The 20,670-nt window shown below is 49.2% G+C and overlaps 1 protein-coding gene across 2 annotated transcripts; it reads right to left on the bottom strand.

The window, feature by feature from the left end:
* Nucleotides 1-2,167: 2,167 nt before the first annotated feature.
* On the bottom strand, nucleotides 2,168-20,513 carry GMIP (GEM interacting protein). Of its 2 annotated transcripts, XM_056325858.1 has the most exons (22): nucleotides 20,379-20,513; nucleotides 20,198-20,288; nucleotides 14,087-14,180; nucleotides 13,925-14,000; nucleotides 12,928-12,991; nucleotides 11,991-12,116; nucleotides 11,625-11,689; nucleotides 11,111-11,221; nucleotides 10,800-10,880; nucleotides 10,294-10,482; nucleotides 10,036-10,173; nucleotides 9,398-9,588; nucleotides 8,805-8,926; nucleotides 8,470-8,556; nucleotides 8,226-8,324; nucleotides 8,001-8,140; nucleotides 7,532-7,720; nucleotides 7,313-7,450; nucleotides 7,012-7,205; nucleotides 6,243-6,537; nucleotides 4,558-4,678; nucleotides 2,168-4,046 (listed from the first exon to the last, which is right to left on the bottom strand). In XM_056325858.1, the coding sequence occupies exons 2-22, from the start codon at nucleotides 20,217-20,219 to the stop codon at nucleotides 3,550-3,552; spliced, it is 3,039 nt and encodes a 1,012-aa protein (XP_056181833.1). In that variant the 5' UTR covers nucleotides 20,220-20,288; nucleotides 20,379-20,513; the 3' UTR covers nucleotides 2,168-3,549. The 2 variants fall into 2 exon arrangements, with proteins under 2 accessions (XP_056181833.1, XP_056181834.1); XM_056325859.1 differs by having other exon boundaries at nucleotides 7,532-7,615; nucleotides 20,198-20,443.
* Nucleotides 20,514-20,670: the final 157 nt, after the last annotated feature.

The following is a 20,670-nucleotide window of genomic DNA, read 5'->3' as shown; positions in this document are numbered from 1 at the left end:
GGCTCCTTCTTGACCCAGGGAAAGGCCTTTCCTCCCTGCTCACATTTACCAACAGCTTAATTTACTCAGTGTACTCCAAGGATGCACAGAGGTGGCGGAGATGCAGCTTGCTGCGAGCACCTATACCCCAGCAGCTCCTTGCAAAACTGATAATCTGCAAAGGACCCCCCCATCTAGAAATCCCCTTCTCCCAAAGCTACCTAGCATCAGGATGGGTTTTCACAAAGGCTTCCACATTCACAGAGGTGCAGCCTGATAGTTGAACACTTCTCACCCTTGGAGAAGAGATTATGCTAAGCATAAAAGCTTCTAGGAAAAAACCCGAACGACCAGCTCCCAGGAAACCAACAATAAATCCCACCAACCTCCCATGCTCCTCTACCAGAGCCCCAGGCTACAAGCAGCCCAGTCACCCCTGGCTTTATATTCTAGGGGATGCTGGTTCAAAGGCAAGCGATGAAGAAGTGCTAACGGTTCACAAGGAAACACCTGTGAATGAAGCCGCTTTCCAGCTAATAAATAGCCTGAACTGCCCTCTTTCACAAAAGTTCTTCTTCTGGGGATCAATTTAAGAAATACCTGACAGGTGTGTTTTAATCTCCTTTTAGCTTTTTCCAATTAGATAAGAACAACAGCACGGGACAGAAGTTAAAATGGGCAGGCAATTTAAAAACAAATAAATATGGAAAAACAGAAGGATGGGATCAAGAACTGGACCAAAGCCTCAGACTCCTTAAAAAATGTAATGCCTTTTGCCTTGCTCTACCTTGCTTTGTTAGAACAGCGTAAAAGTAATCCCTCAGCAGTCTCTGCTGGAAAAACCTGGAAAGTTTTCCCCTCGAGACTCCTGATACCTGCAGGTCTATTTGCTTTGATTTTTTTTGAGAAGAATAAAGACAAACTAAAGGGCTCCTTTTTTTTTTGAGGGTAGGAAATTTAGGGGGGAATTTGTCACTAGCCTGGTTGCAATTAAGCACTGGGTGATTAGCAAGTTATTAACTCTGCCTGGCTTTCCAAGCAAAAGGAATCTCTTGGTCCCTGCCTAAAATTATCAGGTGTTTGAATTTGCCTAATTCCATTCAGAGTCCAGGGAATGCAGCCCAGCTGAAATCTTCATTTGTGAAGACCCGGGGCATCTAATTTACTTAATGACAGGAGGAGTGAATGAAGCTCAGAAGCACAGCGACTGGCTGAGGTGAGCTGGTTGCTTTGTGCTCTGAATTCACATGGAATTCATGTTGGCTGATTGAAAAAAATAAATAATCTGGCCACGAGAAATTGGTTTTGTGGTTATCTGGCTGATAAAAGGTTTGGTGAGAGGGCTGGTGTGGCTTTGTGTACCCATCCCATGGACCGTGCTGCCGTCCTCCATGGCGCAGCTGTGAGCTGGAGGGTCTGCAACCATCTGTGTAAGGTGCTGTTGTGACAACGATCTCCTGTGCTCCTGCTTGGAGTTGGGAAATAAGGTTATCCCTCGTTAGTGCTTCACGGGGCTGTTGCCGTTCCTCTGCCGTACCTAAATCCAGCTGAGCCCATTCAGAAGATGCAGCCCCAAGGAGGTGAGAGGAACTGAGGAAATGATGCTTCCTTCCCTGCCAACTTTCTTCTTAAACTCATCACCTCCGTCTCTCAAACCAAGCCATCTTACCTGCAGCTGGATGATGGGAAATTCCTATCCCAAGCAGGAGGACAGATGTTTTGGACCCTGCACCAGAGCTCCCCCCATGTGAGCAGGACCTGGCAGCCACACAGCGTAGCTTTGGCAGCTCCTACGCTCAACACACCACGAGCTCTGCGGAAAGCAGCGAGTAACAAGGAGTTACCAGGTAAGAGAGAGCGTGTTTTCTCTAATAGCCGTTTGTACCGCTGGAAGGAAAAGCGGAGGGTAGGGGTGAGTGGCAGGAGTTGCGCTGCACGAGCCCCCAACAGTTCTAACACGCAGGATGGATCTGCTGTTTAACGACTTAAATGTACGGCAGGAAAAGGAAACCAGGGCTCTCACCAGGGATATGATTCCAGCTCTGCTGGTTCCTCAAGTTGGCAATTCTTGTGCACAAGCATTGCCTTTGTTTTATCAAGACCTGAGCGTGCTCGGCGCTGTTAATAATAGTCCAGGAAGTGTTTACTTAAGGCTTCCCTGGTCACGCTTAACAAACACAAGGTGAGCTTATAATAAAACACCCAGTAATTTATTACCAAAGTTCTACCGTAAAAGATAATTTAGTATTCAAGAATTTAAAGCACTGTATTAACAAATATACATCACTCCAGAGATGGAAACTCTCTTAGTCTGGACTGTACAAATACTCAGAATAGATCCTTAGCCTTTCTTTTACAACCTTGATAAGAAACAGGACCAAAACATAGTCTGTTGATGAGACGAAAGAAATTTGTAGATTGCTTAACCTCTCGAGCTGTTTGGGGGAAGTGTCATGTTTTCCTTTAGCGTTTCGCTCTCGTTTCTTTGCACGTCTCCTGGTGTCTTTGCAGCAGATGGTCATCGCAGAAACCTGCCCTAGCGCAGAAGCTTTCCCGGTGTCATCTGCGTTTCACACGGTGCACACAAGCGAACACCACAGCAATCTGCAGCACTGCCGATGCTCTAATGCAAAGCTGCGCCTGGGAGTGAGCAGGATCGGAAGCCTGTCTTCTGCATGCATGCATGTATCACGAGATGGCACTACAGGACAGAGTTCTCCCCGTCCTCATGTTAAAATTTGCTGGACAGAAAATCCCCTCCGAGGAGGCAGAAGGGAGCACTGGGGTAACCCAGCTGTAAGGGAGATGGAGACCTGGCAAGTCAGAGCAAGACACAAGAAATCTTCTTATCTGCTGGGCTTCAGGGCTTTGCCTTCTTCACGACAGCAGCAGCTTCCCGTGGAGGTATTACAGAAGCTCGGTGTGCTCTGGGGGAAAGAGAATGTTCTGGAGAAATGGGGTCTGGCTCGGAGTACGGCAGTGTCTGGTCCATTCCCTGTACGGGATGGCTTTGGGCGGGCTAGCAAGTTGAAGCTCCGACAATGGAAGCAAAAGGATGCAGAGTACGTGAGCTTTGCCTGTGTACCCTGTTCTATCACACTCAAAAAGTGAGTTACACTCAAAAATGCTGTGGAATAAAAATGACCAAAAATCAGTGCTTGTTGCAGCTGCTGGAAAATGACCATTTGGGAATGTTTTGTGCCCAAATGTCTTACATTTCAGTTGCCTCCCTCCTGGCTACATCTTTCTAGCCAGGCAATCTGTCTTTCCTCTACTTTGCGCATTCATCCTTCGTGCAAAGCAGGGTGGATTCCAGAGAGCGCCATTTAGCTTGCTTCTTATCACTCATATGGCTTTAATTAATAAAAAGCAAATAAATCCTGGGTTACCTCGGAGCCCAGGCAGTTTACAGCAGGTGCCTCTTCTCTAGCCCGCATGGTAAATACAAATCTGATGTTATTGTCACCCCATTGCTGTTCCTTGGTCCCGCAGGCGGGGGATTTCAGTCCTCTCTCCCTTTCCATTGCTATTATCTGTCCCCCTTAGGGTTGTCGGGGTTTTTTTTTTTTCCTATAGGTATGTCCCTGGGCTGAGGTCCTCTGCTTTCTCAGTAGCTCCCGTGCTCTCCAGAGAAGGCTCAGGAGATGCAGAAGTGTCATTGACTTTAAACTTTGAGACAATCCTGGCCGTTTCCTGCGTGATCTCAAAATGTCTGAGGTTCTGTCTCGTTCCCGAGTGGTGCTTGAGTGTGCTCATGTCAGTCAAGATGGTCCTGCTGCTGGTGCTGTCCTCCAGGACGTCCTTTGCCGTGGAGCTGCTGTCAGTCAGATTGCCTTCTGCACCAGACTCTGTTGCCATATTGGCTAACGTGGTAGTCCTCAAGGGCAAACTGGCAGACTTGGGAATGACTGGTTTCGTTTTTGCCTGCGTTCGGATATATTTTATGGGCTGTCGGCTGAAATGGCACCTGGGCTGGGTCCCTAGGACCGTATCCGAATCACTGTCTGGCTTTTCCTGCACAGAGTCCTCCAGGTCCTCCAGCTCAGAGCTAGCGCTTGTATTCATCTCTGGACAAAAAAAATTGAGACGGTAATCTTAGAACAGCGAGCCAAAGTGACTGTGACAAACCATTTGGGACGATGATGTCTTTTCCTGTTGGAAAGGACACCCAAATCCCTCCTGCATCAACAGAATAAACCACCTCCCTCTAACAGCTTCATTAACCGGCACTAATAGTGAGGTATGCATTTGAAAGGGGGAGAACAGATGAATCGGGGTTATATTCTTAAAGCTCTCCTCGAGGCATTAGAGCCAGGAGAGCTGGCGGAGATGGCTGTGGACTGGAGAGCTGAGGCAGCAGCAGGGAAAAGCCCTTTGGGAGAACAGCAAGAATTTGTTCGGGACTTCACGTGAGCTACACGGCAGCCGTTCGACACAAAGACGGAGCAGCACGCCAAAGGGGGCCCGGCTACGCTTCCTCTGCTGTGTAGCAACGTGGAGGCAGGCAGGCAGGAGGTGTGAAAAGCAGCAGCCGTAGCACAAGACCTATAACGGCACCACGATGGCAACTCGATTTACCTGGAGCATCCACTCTGCACAGACTGTGGGCTCCCTCCAGAGTCAGCTCGTTGGCGGCTTCCCTGCAAGGCGAGTTATCAGAGACACAGTTCACACTTAAACCGTGCTTGGAGGAGAAATTCTGTGGGGGAAAAGCCACGAGTATGAACACACAAGGCTCTTATATGAAGATAGGAAGACACTGTCCCATTTTACCCCAACTGCTGGCAGAGCCAAGCGAATGGAGGCAACTGCTTGAGCTGAAAGTGCCTTGATCTACCTTAGATCGTCCATAATGCTTGGGCGAATAGGGAAGGAGTTTCCAGAAGGTCACAGGGCAGGGCCACGAGAGCAAGTTACGGGTTGAGACCTGCCAACTCCAGCGTCCACACTGGCAGACCACAACTGCCACAAAACTCACCCCAGAAAGTGGCTGCTGCTTTCTGCACAGCAGCAGTGTGCCGACACGGATTCCCATGTCCTGCAGGATGCTGAAATATTCTCACAAATATTTCCCCAAACGGGGAAAGCCCGTTTGGAACCAAGAAAGGGGAAATGCCAGAAACCAAGCCGCTAACTGGAGCACAGGAATTACGCTCAAATGCAATGGGAGTGCTTGGGAGCTGTAGCTAGCGTGGAACCGCTGAGTTTGCACAAGGATCAGGTCACCTGGGGGTGCTCCAGGAGCTGGATTTATTCCTGGCAAAATGAGAGTGCCCTCAGAAGCAGCTCCCCCCTTAAAGGTTTGTAACACCTCCTGTAGAATTCAGTTGTGCTGCACAAGTAGGTAAAAATGGCTTTGAAAACAGTCAAAGGCAATAGTTGTGCATATCCTGAAGTGCTTTCGGTGAAGGTTTATTAACCCTGTAGGATTTCTGCACACAAGGAGTGAATTGTGTCTACCCTGGTGATTTTTATTTCAACTCTAAGCATCGTTATTCTAATTTCTGCCTCCTCAGTCAGCTGGACCTGCAGAGAAAGCAGCATTACTGCGTGTCAGACATAGCCAGCATCACTGCAGACACACGGTCTTGCCTGGAAGTGTCCATGACTCAAAAGCAGGAGGCAGAGAATCCCCAAACCCAGATCTCACTCCCTTTGGCTTAACTTTAGGAAAGCCGTTTCCTCCTTCTTGCTTATCAAACAACTGCAAAAAGGGGAAAAAAAAAACCCAGCACACCGCGTCCCAGCTCAGGGATGCTACACCCCTTCGTGTTTTTCAAGTGCTGTTGTGAAATACGGTGAGGGAAGAGCAGTGAAGCTTGGGAGGAATGCAGAAGGCTTAGCAGTGGGGTGGGCAAACGGGGGTCAGGGTCCACAGCACCACTCAGGGATGCAGCAGAGCCCTGTAGGGCCTTAGGTGCACGTAGCTGCTTCTGAAGTCACCGAGCTGTTCACAGAGAGAAACGTCCCAAGCAATTTACTATGGAGAACCCCGTAAGTGTCATTTCCAGAATGACTGGGGTCTCAAACGTGGAGCAAAACCTCCATCCAGAGTGGTCTGAGAAGCTGCTGAGTGATCTGTGGCTTATTTTTTCTGTTTCTCCTACTCTATGTGCAACAGGCTCTCTGCTCCTTCCTCTTGCAATAACCCTCTGATAGGAAACAGTTTTGTTAGCTGTGAAAAAAAGTTCTTTAATCACCGGTCCACCTTCCTGCCTCTACAGCAGGGTCAGTAAGCCCAGCTCGGTGTCTGGGAGCTCTACCTCTAGAGTTATGGCCTGGTCTGTGCTTGGGCTCTGAGGTCCTTCATCCTTCTCTGTCGATGCTTCTTGCGAAGAATTTTCACATCCAAGGGATAAGGATGAAGGCAGATCATCCATCCCAAACACCCTTTCGTAGTTCTGAATGAGAAATTCCACAATCTGGGCTTGATACCCAGAGTCAACCAGGCACGACATGGAGACGTCGCTCCCTGAGCCCGGCCGGATCAGAGTTGGCCCAAATACTATGCCCAGGTTGTTTGGGGACATCTTGTTCTCTTCGTATTTCTCTGCCACCCTGGGGAAGGGAAACGGGACCGTTAGGGGCTTCCCAGCTCACAGCCCAAATGCACTGAGCAGACAGATGGAGTGCACCAAACCCCCCATAGGAGGGAGAGGAACCTCTCTTCTTCCATGGGGAACAGAGCTCTGGTCTGTACAGGGAAACTGGAGGAAAATCTTGGAAGCTGCCTGGGTGGTCTGGATGGTGCAGCCCCGATAAGGATGGGTGTTTCTTGGGACCTGGCTTCAGAGCTGGGTTGAGATGGGCTGCATTCGTGTTATTCCTTGACCTCTCGCTCTGCGCTTTGTAAAGCATTATCAGCAAGGACCTTCTGGCCCTTCTTGGTCATTAAGACTTTCTCCTAATTGCTGCAAGATGTTTTTTTCTGTGAATGAATTTTTCAGCCTTCCTCAACACCCGCTGGGCTCCACAAGGATCTCCCGAGGTTGGACCTGACGCTAACAGCGTGAGAGCCACCGTGCTCCTCACCTGTACAGGTGTGCGATAAGGTGCCGGAGAGTGTTGTAGTTGCTTCCAGGCAATTTGCTCAGCAACTCCTTCATGCTCTGGATGGGGTCGGAAGCCAAGCCTGCCCCGTCCAGCTTCTCCCCAGGTTTTTGCAAATCTTTGGCAAGCGCAATGAGGTCATCGTAGAGCTGAGACAGCAGCACCGGCACTGAAAGCTGCAGCGAGAGGGAAGAAAAAGAGTGTGTTACTTCATCCTGCTGGTCCAGCACCAAGGGATGCCGTCAGCCAAGAGCTGCCCTCTCTGCAGAGGTTTGGTACCCACTTCCTTCAGGAAATGCTTCAGGACCCCCGTGATGTCATGAGGGGAGTGCTCGGAGAGCTCGACCAGGCTCCGGCCGTTCTCGAACGCCTGGCACAGCTTCTCCACCCGTGCTTTAGATCCACTTATCCGGTAGATCCCCTGCGTGGTTCAGAGGGGGAGAGGTCAGGAATTTTGGGTGCAGAGAAGAGAAGAAGGAAGAAAGAATAACCGACTGTTCACCTGCACCCCGAGGGCCCGGGCTTCGATTTCTGAGGTGCATTTCACCACTATGAAGGGAACTTCTTCTGGGAAATCTCGAGGCACCTGCGTGAAGTCAATGCCAAAAAGAGGTGCACGGTTGGGCAGCTTCTTGTGGCCGCAGGTGATGAGCAGGTTCTCAAGACACTTCTTGTGGCAGGCCAGGCAGCACTGAAAGAGCAGAACCGACCCAGCTCATGGTCTGGTTGTGGTCCCCCCCCTGCAGTAGTGCCTGAACTTGAAGAACATCTCCTGTTCCCTCAACCACCAAAACCCCCAAGAGGGTTGTTGCAGGCAAGTGGCAGCTGGTGGCTTACTCAAGGACAGCAAAATCCACGTGGGGTCATTCCGGGGAAGAGAAAGCGGAGAACCCGTTCCTGCAGACCTTCGGTGGGACGAGGGTCGCCCCAGGCTCCCATGCGAGGTATCTGCAACGACATCTAGCCCTCACCTCCTCGCACTCGAAGCCGCTGACCATGAAGGTGTCGCACTCCCTGCACTTGGACGGTCCCCGCAGCTTCCGAAGCCGGTGAGTCTGCGCCGCGCTGGAGAGGAGGATGTTCTTAAACTGCTGCTGGGATGTGCCGTTTTCTGTGGAAACAGCGTTAAAGCGTGAAAAGGAAGCGATACGTCAGCACGGTTTCCACCTCGAGAGTCAACTACGTGCATGGCTTACCATTTTCAAAAGTCTGCAAGGAATCTCTCTCTTCAAAATCATCGGAGGAGGACATGGTGCCAGTGGATGGAGCTTTCGACAATTTCCTGTTGGAGTTTCCTTAAGAAGAGAGAAAATTTAAAATTTATAATTACATTTAAAATGTAAACAGCCATTCTTGTCCTCACGATGCGCAGAGATGGTCAGCGTAGGCTGTATTCCCAGTTTAGGGTTTCGGGCAACGTTAGGCAACTGGGGCTCTCACCTGGGCTAGAACTGGGAGAATCCAGGGACCGGGATTCACAGCTTCCACCAAGGCTTTCTGTGTCACTGCAGAGGGATCTGTTCGCGCCTGCGGAAGTTGGACAGGCTGACAGATCCCCCCAAGTGCTCTTGGGATGCTTCGACATGGGTTTGAAGCCCAAGCCAAGCTCTCAAGAAAACCTGTAAATACTCTTCGATAGTTTCTCCCAGTCTGAGCAAAGCCTTAAGCGCTGCCCTAAGAACCTGAGAACTTCTCCCACCTCTTTGGCTACTAATCTATATTAAACTACAGTGACCTGAGAGAAAATCGGGTTGTTTTTATTAAATTCAACCTACTCTGTTCGCTGTTTGTGGAGAACTGCTTTCTAGAGGTATCTTCTGGCATGCTGGCATCCTTTGCTGCGGAAGAGGGTCCTGTGTAATGCAATGCCACCTTCTTTTTGCTGCTGGGAGGGGACCTGGGAAGGGGATTGCAAACAATTTTCCAGCAGTGAAGAGCATCAGACGACAGATATTGCATCACTGAGCTGCCTCGTGAGCACCCGAGGCAAAGCACCTTCCCAGGGCTTAGAGGGGTGCACCGAGTTTTCAAGGAGATGCTGGCAAAACACTTGTACAAAACGAGGAAAACAAAGTTGTTCAATATAATTTCATCTTTTCAAGCTGCAGGAGCGATTTAGAAATTGTGGATTTAGTGCCTACGTGAGAGGAGTGATCTGCATCTTTATAGAGATCTGCTCAAAAAGATCCTAACGTCTGATGCTGCGGGTTTTTCTGTAAGTAGCAATCGCAGCGCTGCCGTGTGGCTAGTGACTTTATAAATGGGTTTAAAACCCTTTTTTTTTCTTCTATACACTACAGATTCCTGACCTTTCAGCTAGGATGTGGATTTTCCATGGGTTTTGTTGGTTTTGGTTTTTTTTTTTTACCTCTGCCCTCCAGAAGCGAGCGGCTCAAATTCAAACACTTCCACGTGAATGTCTTTCTTCTGCAGAGCCTGGATGAATTCCAGGTATTTCTCACCCGCTTTGTACGGCTTGCAGACCTCTGACAGGTACTGGTATCCCACCGGAATCTGTTCTGACTGAGTCTGCCGCTGCTTGAACATCCTTAAAGTGACCTTACAGGGGAAAGAAAACAAAAAACCTCATTGCTAGTCAAAGCCCAGGTGCTTTGTCCCCCCTTGGATCCCTCAGTCGTTCACCAGTCTTTGGTTTTTCATTACCCAAACTCAATTACCTGCGCTAATGCTTAACAGGTCAGGTAAAAATTATTTGTCACTGTTTCTTGTTCTAGGATTTCCGCCCCCCCCCCCCCCCCCCCCCCCCCGACTTTTTCTATGGAGATCTGTGTCCTTAAAGCAGCGGTAATTGAAAATTTGAGGGTTTTTGATAGCAAGTTGGCTGCAAAGCAGTGTCCGGAGCCCCCCCGCCTAATTTCAGCTGCTTGAGAACGGTGAGTTATAGGGTGGTTCAACAGAGAAATGCTGAAGAGGTGAGAGATCTTATCCCAGACAGCAATTTTCCTGAAACGAGCGTTAGCAGAGAAATTATAAGACTAGACGTACCCACGTCAGCACCTCATCCCCTTGGTAAATGAGCTTCCGGATGTGGGAGACGATCCGGGCTCGCACTTTCTCCAGTTCTTGTCGCCGAAAATTGGCGTCGCTGATGCACGTCTTGTAGAAAGCTTCTGTCTCCTGAACCTGCGAGCAACCCAGAAGCAGAGCGGAGGAGGAGGAAAGTCACCAGGACAGCTGGGGAGATGCCATAACGCCGCGCGTGGGGCGGCTGGAAAGACCAGCAGCCTGAGCTCAGCTCGTCACCTTGGCTTGTGCCTCCTCACACGAACGGCGCCGCTTCTCCAGCTGCTTGTTGGCGCTGCCAGGGTGGCTGATGGCGGTGCTTTGGTATTCGTCCTCTGCCTTGGCGCTCAGCTGCTTGGCTTTCTCCAGCTCCTCGCAGCGCTGTATGTATTGCAGGCGGGACTTGCGCAGGGTCGACAGGGATTCATTCTGCAGTAGGAAAGGGGGGACAGGCTGAGGAAGCTTGGCAAGGCGGTGGGAAGGACAAGTCACAGCTTTTCCGTAAGGAAAGAGCTCGGTTCCAATGGATATTATCATTCCAATGGACATCAGCATTCTTTGCCCCCCTCCCCCCGAAGTTTGGAAGCAGGAATGCTGCCTGCACTCCCCCTTTGCACCCTTCAAAATTGTGTTCTATAGCAGGATGCATGTTACTTTATTAATTACTGCTTGGTCCTAAATGTTTATTTTCAGCGATTTGAGCCATGACTGGCATAAAGTGCAGAGCCCGTCCATCAGTCTCTTACCATTCTCTTTTGCTCCTTTGTCCACTGATCCTTGAATTCTTTCCTCCATTTCTCAATTTCATTTTTCTTGGCTGACAGAGGCTGTAGAGGAATAACAGCATGGCAACAGTTCCTCATGGGGCAGGAAAAAGTATCTGACATTGGAAAGCAATCCTTGCAAGATGCCTCTTTTTCCCTTGGATTCCACATACGTTTTCTCCTCTTATCCCCTCCCTCCGCTCAGACCAGGATAAATCACTTCCTTAGGTCCCCGCAATGCTCCCACCTAATCTTTCAGCAAATTTTGTCTGATCCCTGGAGAAACACCGTACCTGGTAGAATTCCTTCTGTTGGAGCAATCCTGCGGTCTCAGTAGCTGAATTTCCAATCTTTATGTCGTGTTCCAGCACCATAGCGTACAGCATGCGAAGAGGCATGTTGTGCTGCAGAAACCAAAAAAAAATAAAGATCTAAAATGATGGATAATCACTGCAACCTCCCTAAATTAAAGAGCTGTTGGGAGCTACGCCCAAGATCTATCACCAAAAGGTGGGCAGCACCTACGCTGGTTGAATGAGGGGGGGTTATTTCAGACAACACAGCAGGTTTATCCCTCCAATTTTCCAGTCATTTCCTAAATTTTGAAGACAAAAGGAATTGTCCCGATACCGAGAGGCGTAGGAATGGGTTTGGAGGAATATTTGCTGTAGGGCTTAAGCTGGACCCTATAAGCAGTTCACGTGTGTGGACAGCCTCATGGTTGCTCCACATAGGACTCCCATCCTCCTCCTCCTCCTCCTCCAGGATCCCCATGCAGTGAGGCAGGAATGTCACAAGGATCCCTACCTGTTGGAGGATGGCGTTTCGTCCCGATTCTGCTATCTTCACCATCCCTTTGGCAAACTCTGTCTCTGTAAAAGGGCAGAGCGGATTGGGGGCGGGTAAACCGGGACAACAGACACCAGAATCCCGGTCGCAGCGGTGGGTTTGTCAAAGCCAGAGGGGATTCCAGTCAATTGGATCATTCAGGGAAGAAGAAATTCCAACTCCATGCCTTTATCTTCAGGCAAAAGCAACTACAAGGGTTGCTGTTTGGCCAGTTTCTCACTGCTGTATTTTTACTTGCAACTGTGTGTCTTTGGCTGTGATTTTAAAAAAAAATAAATATAGAAAATTGTACGGACTTCCAGCTGGTTCTGTGCACAGACTCACCGTAACTCAGGCGTTTCTCAATCCAGCTGAGAAGCTCTTTGACATATTTACACCACATTTTGGCATATTCGAGGGCTGCGTCGATGCCACCTTCGCATCTTATCAGCATTTTGTCTGCCTCCTGAACTGCAACAGAATAAATCCAGGTTCAGAACGGCTCTGGCTGATGGGCAGATGCCCCAAGAATGGCAAAATTGGAGCTTCCAGAGTGGGTGCTGTGAAATACTCTGAAAACACCCCCAAAAAAATGTCTTCCACTGAACGTCATTATGGTCTGATTCACAGCAGCCCTGCCCGTGGAACTGTGCAAGTTCCAGGTAATTTAGACATGTATATTCCTCTGCCCTCCACTTTTAATTAAATACTTGATTTAAAAAAAATAAATCTAAAAGTAAAGGACCTAATGGGTTACTGGGGAGTTGCAGGAAGTATTTTTGTTGTTTGGTGGAACCTGGTGTAGATTTATCATGCTGCAGTGAGCAAATCTAAATACACTTCAAGCTGAAATAGGTGAGAAAAGCAGTTTAGAACTTTTTTTTTTTTTTTCTTCATAGGGACTTTATATGAAGAAAAACCAATTGTGTGTTGCATTTTCTGGTGCCAGCGCAAGTACAGAGCTGGGGAGAATGTCAAAGTGCTTCAGGATCTCCCAAGCTTCACTGGGTAGATTGCTACTGTGCTCCAAACCAGCAGAGCTTTGGGAATTGATGTCTCAGTATTTAGAAATCCAGACCTCGTGAGAAGCTCCTTAATGAGATGTTAATTGCTGAACAGGGGAAGATCTGCGTGCTGGAGGAAGCAGCAGGATTATTGAGCTCAAACGGGCATCCACATCCTCGCTGGGCATCAGGCATTATCCATCAGTGGCGTTAGGAGGCTGCCAGCACCATTGCCAGGTGATTAACTAAGCGTTCTCATTTTTAATTAGCAATGTTACCTGTTATGTCTGCTTGCACTTGCCTCTCTGAACTGGTTTTGCTCTTGCAGAAACTTTCACTCAACTGTCAGGGGAGAGGAGAATGCAAAAAAAAAAAAAAAGAAGAAGAGGAAAACGGTGAAAGAAAAATGAGTATTATGAGTATTCAGAAATTTAGAGAATTTTTTAAAAACAGACCGGCTGCAGCATGGATTTTGCTTAGTGAAGCAGCCCAGCACGGTTAAAACAGCCGGAGATTTGACAGGGAGGGTAGAGCGGTGTGAACGGGAAACACGGAGGAAACGCATCGTTAAGGCAGAGGGCTCAAGGCTGGAAAAGGGCTCAAGGCTGGAAAAGGGCTCAAGGCTGGAAAAGGGATCAAGGCTGGAAAAGGGCTGCAGGACGGCATGCTGGCAGCTCTTACTTTACTCTAAATCGTGAAATATTTGATGCTTATTTTTCAGTTTAGCTCACAGGATAATAGGATTACATGACAACGGTTGCTGCTGGAGAAAAATGAAGTTCCTAGCCCCTTAGCTTATACAGAAAAGTGTGAAATGAAGCTGATTATCCCCAAAAGTCCCATACTGCCCAAAGCAAGTGAAAAAACATTAAGTTCTATTTTGAAGGTCTTCTGTTGCTTAAGGCCAAATTTTTCGAGGTTTTCAACGCATGACTCTTAAATGTATTTCGGATTTGCTGTCTTGTCTGATCTTTTTCTTAGCATGAGGAACTTAAACCAGTGATTTACACATCTTGTTTTTCAGAAAAATAGAAATCCAAACAGTAAATGCCTGAATGTTTCCGATAAATATCATCTCTTCCATCACCACCTCCGTCATGGTGATGACCGAGTGTTGTGAAGTTCTTTTCTGTCTATTCAAGAGCTGTAACTGCTTTTTTCAGATGATCACCCGAAAAACAATCTTAAAGACCTTGAATTTAACAACTTAGTCATGCACTTGGGCAATGGATATTGATAATTGCTTTAATAAAACAAATCTCTTTCTTTGCCTACCGGAATGACCTCTCTTTCTGTGGTCACATCTCCATCATCGGTGCCATCAGCATCGTTGGTGAACATGTCAACCGTCCTGTATAACAATAAAAAAAAATGCAATGGGATAAATTGGGGTTCCAAAGACCCAGAAAACTAGTTCAGCCCCATTTCTCTACATACGTGTTTCCAATTGAGATTTCTATGGCATCCAGGCTCCGGAATATCTCACTGTACCGCTTCCTATTTTCAGGTGCCCTCTCTTGGTTGTTGAGACCTGGAGTTGAAGAAGAAACCGTGTCACCGAAATGCCTGACCCAGCGCTCCCTGAGGTCAGCAGGATGGATCCCAGAGGTGCTGGGGAGCACGGCTGAGCCCCGTTGTCCTTGGAAGTTTGCGGGGAAGCAACACACCGTGGTGGCCCAGCAAGGTGGGTGGGGCCAAGGGCGAGATGGGATTCAAAGGAAAACGTGGGAGAACGGTAAATTCTTCCATCCTGGGGCAGAACTCCTGGAAAATGAGAATGTCCAGGGGGGACACCTGAACCTGATTTTCAGGGTTTGCAATTAGAAACGTTTATTGTAGCTGAGCTGAATTCTGAGCTGAAGTGGTGCCCCTGTCCTTAGCTGGGTGCTGGCAGACCGGAGGGGTTCACGGGGTGATGCTGCGTGCCCTGCGCCTCGACCGACGCCGTGCGCACATGCTGTATAGCCCCATCAGCACAACCGCGTGCGCTGGGCACTGCGGGCATCGCTGCAATGCCTGGGCTGGGCTGTGCAGCAGAAGCTGCCTGCTCCTCCTGCATCACGTGCGTTCGTGGCGCAACGTTTTACGCGCAGGGATCGTTTCTTGATATTATATGTGCTTATTTACGGCGATAATCTACACTATCAAATCCTATATCGCGCTCAGTCCCCAGCTGGTACAAATTATTGTGCGTGCAAAATATAAACGGGGCTTGCCCCTTGCTGCTGTGTGGTTCCGTACGGGCTACGTGTGTGCAGCGCACAGTTGTGTGTGTAGCAGCGTGGAGGCGAGCAGATGTGTTTTACTCGAGGTTCTATTGATGCCATTCATCTTGCTTTCCACCCTGTCAGGTATTTGTCACTGAGGGCTGAAACTCCAATTGACTTGGGCTGAAAGTTGCTGGCCAAAAAAAAAACAAAAACAAAACCCAAACCAAAAAAAACAAAAAGGAAAAGCATTTTAAAATACGAAACTGGGCACAATTGGTAAAACCAAAAGAAAATGTTGCTCTTTGTCCCTTTGACATTCCAGGAAACAGGATGTGGTTGACCTAAATCTAGAGTTGCTTCACTGATAGCTGAGTCTGACAGTGAGCAAGGACTTGCAAATGTTGCTCAAATGATGTTTGGTAGAAAAGTCCATTTGTGTCTCATGTGGTTACAGCTGCTTCTGGGCCCAGTGGTTTGGGTTTACCACTCTCTAAAGATGTCAGTGCAAAGAAAGGACCTGAAGAGAGAAGTACAATTAAAAGAAAGATGGGGAAGTATCACAATTTTGTTCCTCAGAGCTCCTTGTTTGGTGTCAAAGGAGAGCGCGCTCTGAGAATGGTGCAGTTACAGCGTCCCAGCCGTGGACGTAACCGATCTGACCTGACCATCGGCTTAAAAATGGAAATAACCATGAAGAAGGCTGGTGGGCCACTGAAAGCCCACTTTCCCACGCTGTCAGCCCGGAGCGGCATGGGCCAGATGCCGCGTCCCCTTCCGCACCAAGAACTGAGCTGGGAATGCTCCTGGCTTACTCGTCTTTGCTGAGCAAATAATCAAGATTTATGCTGGCCTTGATCTTTGAAAGTTTTCTGACCATTTTACTCTGAAGTGGAATGAGACACTGCAAATATGTGATGACATGCTTGGGTTTTCCACCACAAACCACTGAGGGCTGAAGGAACTGCCAGGAACTGCTCAGAACGGCCGGCCGCGCGTGGGGGACCTGGGGAAGGGACTCAGAAGCCCCGACGACGCTCAGAGAGAACGGGACGCTGAGCCCAGCACCTCTACTGCTTGGTCATGATAAATCAATGTTCCACACTCAGCGGTGACCTGGAGACGGGCCACGGGCAGTCTACCAAACATCTCATTCTGGTTTTTCTGTAAGGTGGTTCATCATCCAGGGTGTAGTAATTCGATTTGAATCCTAACTGCTCTTGGTTACTTGAGACGAGCGGGCGACAGCTTTAATTTTTCTTGTTTACCGCTCACAGGGGATTGTACAACAGGAAGAAGTGACTCAACTCGAGCAGCACTGGTGACGGGCAAAGTGAAACGTTCTGCTTTCGAAAGCAGCCGTTGTGAGGTGCTGCGAGAGAAGCGAGGGTCTCACAAGCCTTTTGCTTCATCTCAATGCAATTAGAGAATCATCACAGAACGGTTTGGGTTGGAAGGGACGTTAACTATCTCGTTCCAGCCCTCTGCCACGGGCAGGGACACCTTCTGCCAGACCAGGTTGCTCCAAGTCCCGTCCAGCCTGGCCTTGAACATTCCCAGGGAATGGGAATCCCTTCCCAGGGATGGGGCATCCGCAGCTGCTCTGGGCAGCCTGTGCCAGCGCCTCGCCACCCTCACGGCGAGGAATTTCTTCCTCATATCCAGCCTAAATCTTCCCTCTTCCCGTTTCAAGCCGTTCCCCCTTGTCCTGTCGCTACACGCTTCGTACAAAGCCCCTCTCCAGCTTTTCTGTGCGCACCTTTAGACACGGTCAGGCTGCTATAGGGTCTCCCCAGAGCTATAAAAGTCGGAAGGTGAAAAAATTGGACGTAAAAAAGTTTTCCTAGCCTTGCTGTAGCTGCTGTTGGCTGCATTCTCACAAATTTAAAAGCATGCTTTCCCTCTACACAACCCCTCTGTGATTCAGGAGCAGCAGCAATTGGTCCCATCTATTCAAAACCTTTCAAGGTCTAGGCCAAGTGGTTCCTGTGCCTCATATGCATCTCATCAAGGAAATTAATTGCCTTGGATGTATTGCTTTTCATTGTCGCAGCTGTCATCAGCCAGCAGTCTGTTGGACACCTTCAGGATGTCCCTTCCTGATGAACTGTGCCCTCCTTGGTTGCCTATGGGCTAAATAATGCAAACATCTCTATAAGTTTCCCTGTACTGGGAGGAAAATGGAGCTCGTCCTTGCAGGGGCTCCCATAAATACCCACAAATTCATCTTTCAAATCCTGATGAAAGTGCTTTGCCTTGACCAGTGAGGACAGAGCATCCACTGGGATATAGGAGCACAGACGTGGAGAGACGCCGGCTTGGTCCTCGGTCCCTTCGATATGACTCTGCAGCCTCTTTTACAAATGGACCCTTCCATTGAAAACCAGTTCTCTTACTGGGCAACCCGACGACAGCTGGGTTTTCAGCAGAAACCCCTTCCAGCATTGGCACCAGACCTGCACCCTAAGGGAGAGCATCTCGGCACGGCCGGCACTGGCGGTGGAGCAGGCCGGCTGCCACGTGGAGCTGTGCCTCATCCTCAGAAGGGCAAAACCATCCCCTCAAGCTGCATCACCAGCTTTCTGGAAAGCTCACCTCCTTTCTCTGCCTTTTGTTATGGGGAGAACAATCCCCCCCAGCGGTGGGCGGGCAGGTATTTTTAGCAGGAGAAGCTTTTGTTGTGCCGTTCAGCAGAAGCATCACTTCCCTTTCAGCCGCAGCTACCGTGAAATGGGGTGAGTGGCTAAAAACCCAAATTCGGCGTGGCGCCGGGGCCAAACCTCGGTATCACAAGCCTGTTCCCAGAAGCGCCTTCCCCTTCGCCGCGCTCAGCCTTGCACTTTGCAACACGACATCGGAATTTTTCCGCCGGGGCAAATCTCCTCTTTTCTGAGTCGAAGGACTCACGCTGCTTGGCAGCAGCGGTGTAAAATCCCGTGCTTGCTAAGCCGCAGCACACTTTGAACCAAATTAGGCACAATTAAGTATGAAACTCTCAAATTGTCGGCTGCTGCTCCTGCCTGAAATCCTCCCTCTTTAACCGAGACACCCCTCAGTGAGACTCCAATGGCAGCTGGCAGCAAAGGGCGACACTCTAGCCGCCTGGAACAGCCTCTCCATCTATCGGGGGAAATAAAACTTTGGGAACAAAATAATCCAAGTTCCTGGACAACAGTTTTGCAAAACCCGGACCACTTCCCGTCTGTCACTGATTTCTCATCTTCTCTTCCCCCTTCAGTGGAGCAAAGGCCATGGCAAAAACTGCATTTTCAAACCAGCTCATTTTTGAGGAGGTAGGAACCGCTACCAGACAGTGTCATCGCCCACAACTGACAGGAAATAATCGCCGGCTCAGATGTTTTAAAGAGCTGTATGTATTAACAAGGAGATTAATGAAATCTGGGGTGGAGGGGGAAGGAAAATTTTTCCATGTTGTACATCAATTTATTGAAAAAAGGTGCGCAGGCTGCAACCCTGCATGTCCCACGGCAGAAACTGAACGCAGGTGCGTTTGATTTGCAAAATAAAAACGAGGCGACTGCCAGCTTTGGAGGAAGATATTAGTAAAAGAGATTTGTCATGGTAGATGGTGGCCCTCTGTAGTTCTTAGTTACTAAACAAACTTGCTTTGTGAGTAAGAAAAGAGCCATTGCATTAATATTCTGTCTGGTCGTTCTTCAAAACTAAGAATAAGGTAAAACAAGGCAATGTTATCGATGGCAAGAAGAATTTCAACCGACGGCAAGGCACAGCAGATGCTTCCAGCACCAGGAAGCAGGAAAAAGACCTCCCAATTAGCAACAGAATGATGAATCTAGGACACTTATTGGCTAAAAATTAAGACTGGACAAAATCATTTCTACAGTCATCTTGGTTTTGCGAAAGAGCTGTCAGGTAAACCCCCCTGACGGCTGAGATTGTGTTGGTGAAAGGCTCTGTGGATATGGCACGCTCGGATTTCTCAAGGGCATTTGGCTTTTGCAGTCCTGTCATGTTCGGGATGGAATTCTTGGTCACATGTTAAAAACTGTTTCGCTGACCGACCTAAAAATATATCTCATCAAGAGACGGGGTTGTTTCTAGAGGGACCTTGGAAGCAGATTCCTGCTCTTGGGTGGGTTTGTGACATGGTCAGACCTCCACTGCATCTCTCCTGATTAGAGCTTGATGAGCCCAAGACTTGGCCAAGTCCAAGAGTCGAGCGGCCTCCGAAATGGTTGTGCTTCCACAGCAGCATGTAGCTGAGCACCCACAACCCAGGTGCGGATGTGGCACCACCAGGCTGGAATCCCCTGCCCTGAAAAGCAGAGATGGACCCCAAGGAGCCGTTGCCTAAGACGAGCCTCACGCCATGCCGTGGGAAGAGGCCCCCCCGAGCTCCAGGGACGTGCAAAAGAGGAACATCGAGCAGCAACAGGCTCTGCTGGTGCCTCTGCACGCAATGGGGGCGATGAGCGTGTCAGCGGTGAGACCAGGGGTCGTGCGGACGCTGCTGGGGCCGCGGATGGCCTTGCAGTGCAGTGTCTAAACCAGCTCAGCTGATTGGCGGAAGATGCCGCGACATCTTTTAATTACCCCCACATACGCCCCTGCGCTATACAAACTGTGCGTTAACGACCATCTTTTCTGTTCTCACAACACAGACGTGACCAGACCCAGCTGCTGGAAGGCAAGGCGAAACGAAGAGGTTTCCAGCAACAGGGATAACGATGCACTTGAATGTGGCAGCAGGGAAAGGACTAATGTCACCTGCTGCGTTTCCTTGATTACAGAGCCAGCCCAGGGTGGTGGGGTGTTTGTTGTTTTGTTGGTTTTTTTCACCGTTCTCCAAAGCACCTGGGACTGACCCCCTGTTGACCACAGGGCTCTGGAAGGAGGGGGTTGTGCTTTTGGGGGATAGAGACCCCTCTTAGACACTCGATTGGTAAGTGATACTCAGATTCAGACTGCTGATGTTCATAATTAAGGTTGTTCACCTTTGAGAACAAGGACTTCAGGCAAATTTTTGGTAGGGAGACTGGACCTGGTGATGTGCAAGTACCAGCATCGTGTGCTTCCAGCCTCTCTCTCGAGAACACTGCGCCTTCTGCCTCCTGAACAGGGGGCTTTGTGACCCTTCCTCTTACACAAGCCAACGTCCACTACAAATGCATCAAGAGACTCAGAGAGACCCGAACGGTCAGGATCTTCACACAAACCCCAGGCAGAGGAATGTACAGCTGTTTTCTAGCACCCTCTTCCCCAGGTGGCTCACAGGCTGACCCGCACCACCTGCTGCATCATGCCCCAAAAGCTCACACTATGAACAGGATAAAAGGTTGTTTCAAACGCCGTCACCTACCACTCGGTTCTGGGTCTCCCATGGCTGAATCTTCCGTGTTTTGTTCAGAATCCCAAATTTCGATTGGATCAAACCCAGCTTTGAATCACGGCTGAATTAAGTCAAAGACAAATTCTGGGTCAGATCCAACAGGAAGGAGTTCTCCCAAGGTCCATGACAGCCGCCTGTGGAGACGACCTACCCAAAAGAAGTGGCAGAAGTGCCCGTCCGTGAGCGTGGTGGTTGTAGCCAAGTGGCTTCCTGCAGACACGCTTCCGTGTGAGGAAATCGTGCGGCGTACGTTTGTTTGATCATGCGATTTGCATAACTCAGATGTGTCTTGGTAAATAGCAAAGAAGGGGCCGTTTCTGCCTCCTCCTGCCTCCACTGCTTGCACTTATCGCAGCAGCCCTGGGATGTTGGGTTTTTTTTTTCTACCTGCCGAGCGCACACTGCTTCCCAAGAACTGCCCGTGATTCCCAATGCACCAAGCA

Source organism: Falco biarmicus (genome assembly GCF_023638135.1).
Source record: "Falco biarmicus isolate bFalBia1 chromosome 13 unlocalized genomic scaffold, bFalBia1.pri SUPER_13_unloc_1, whole genome shotgun sequence".
Taxonomy (NCBI): domain Eukaryota; kingdom Metazoa; phylum Chordata; class Aves; order Falconiformes; family Falconidae; genus Falco; species Falco biarmicus.
The sequence above is the reverse complement of the archived record's forward strand: the minus strand, read 5'-3'. Positions and strand labels throughout refer to the sequence as shown.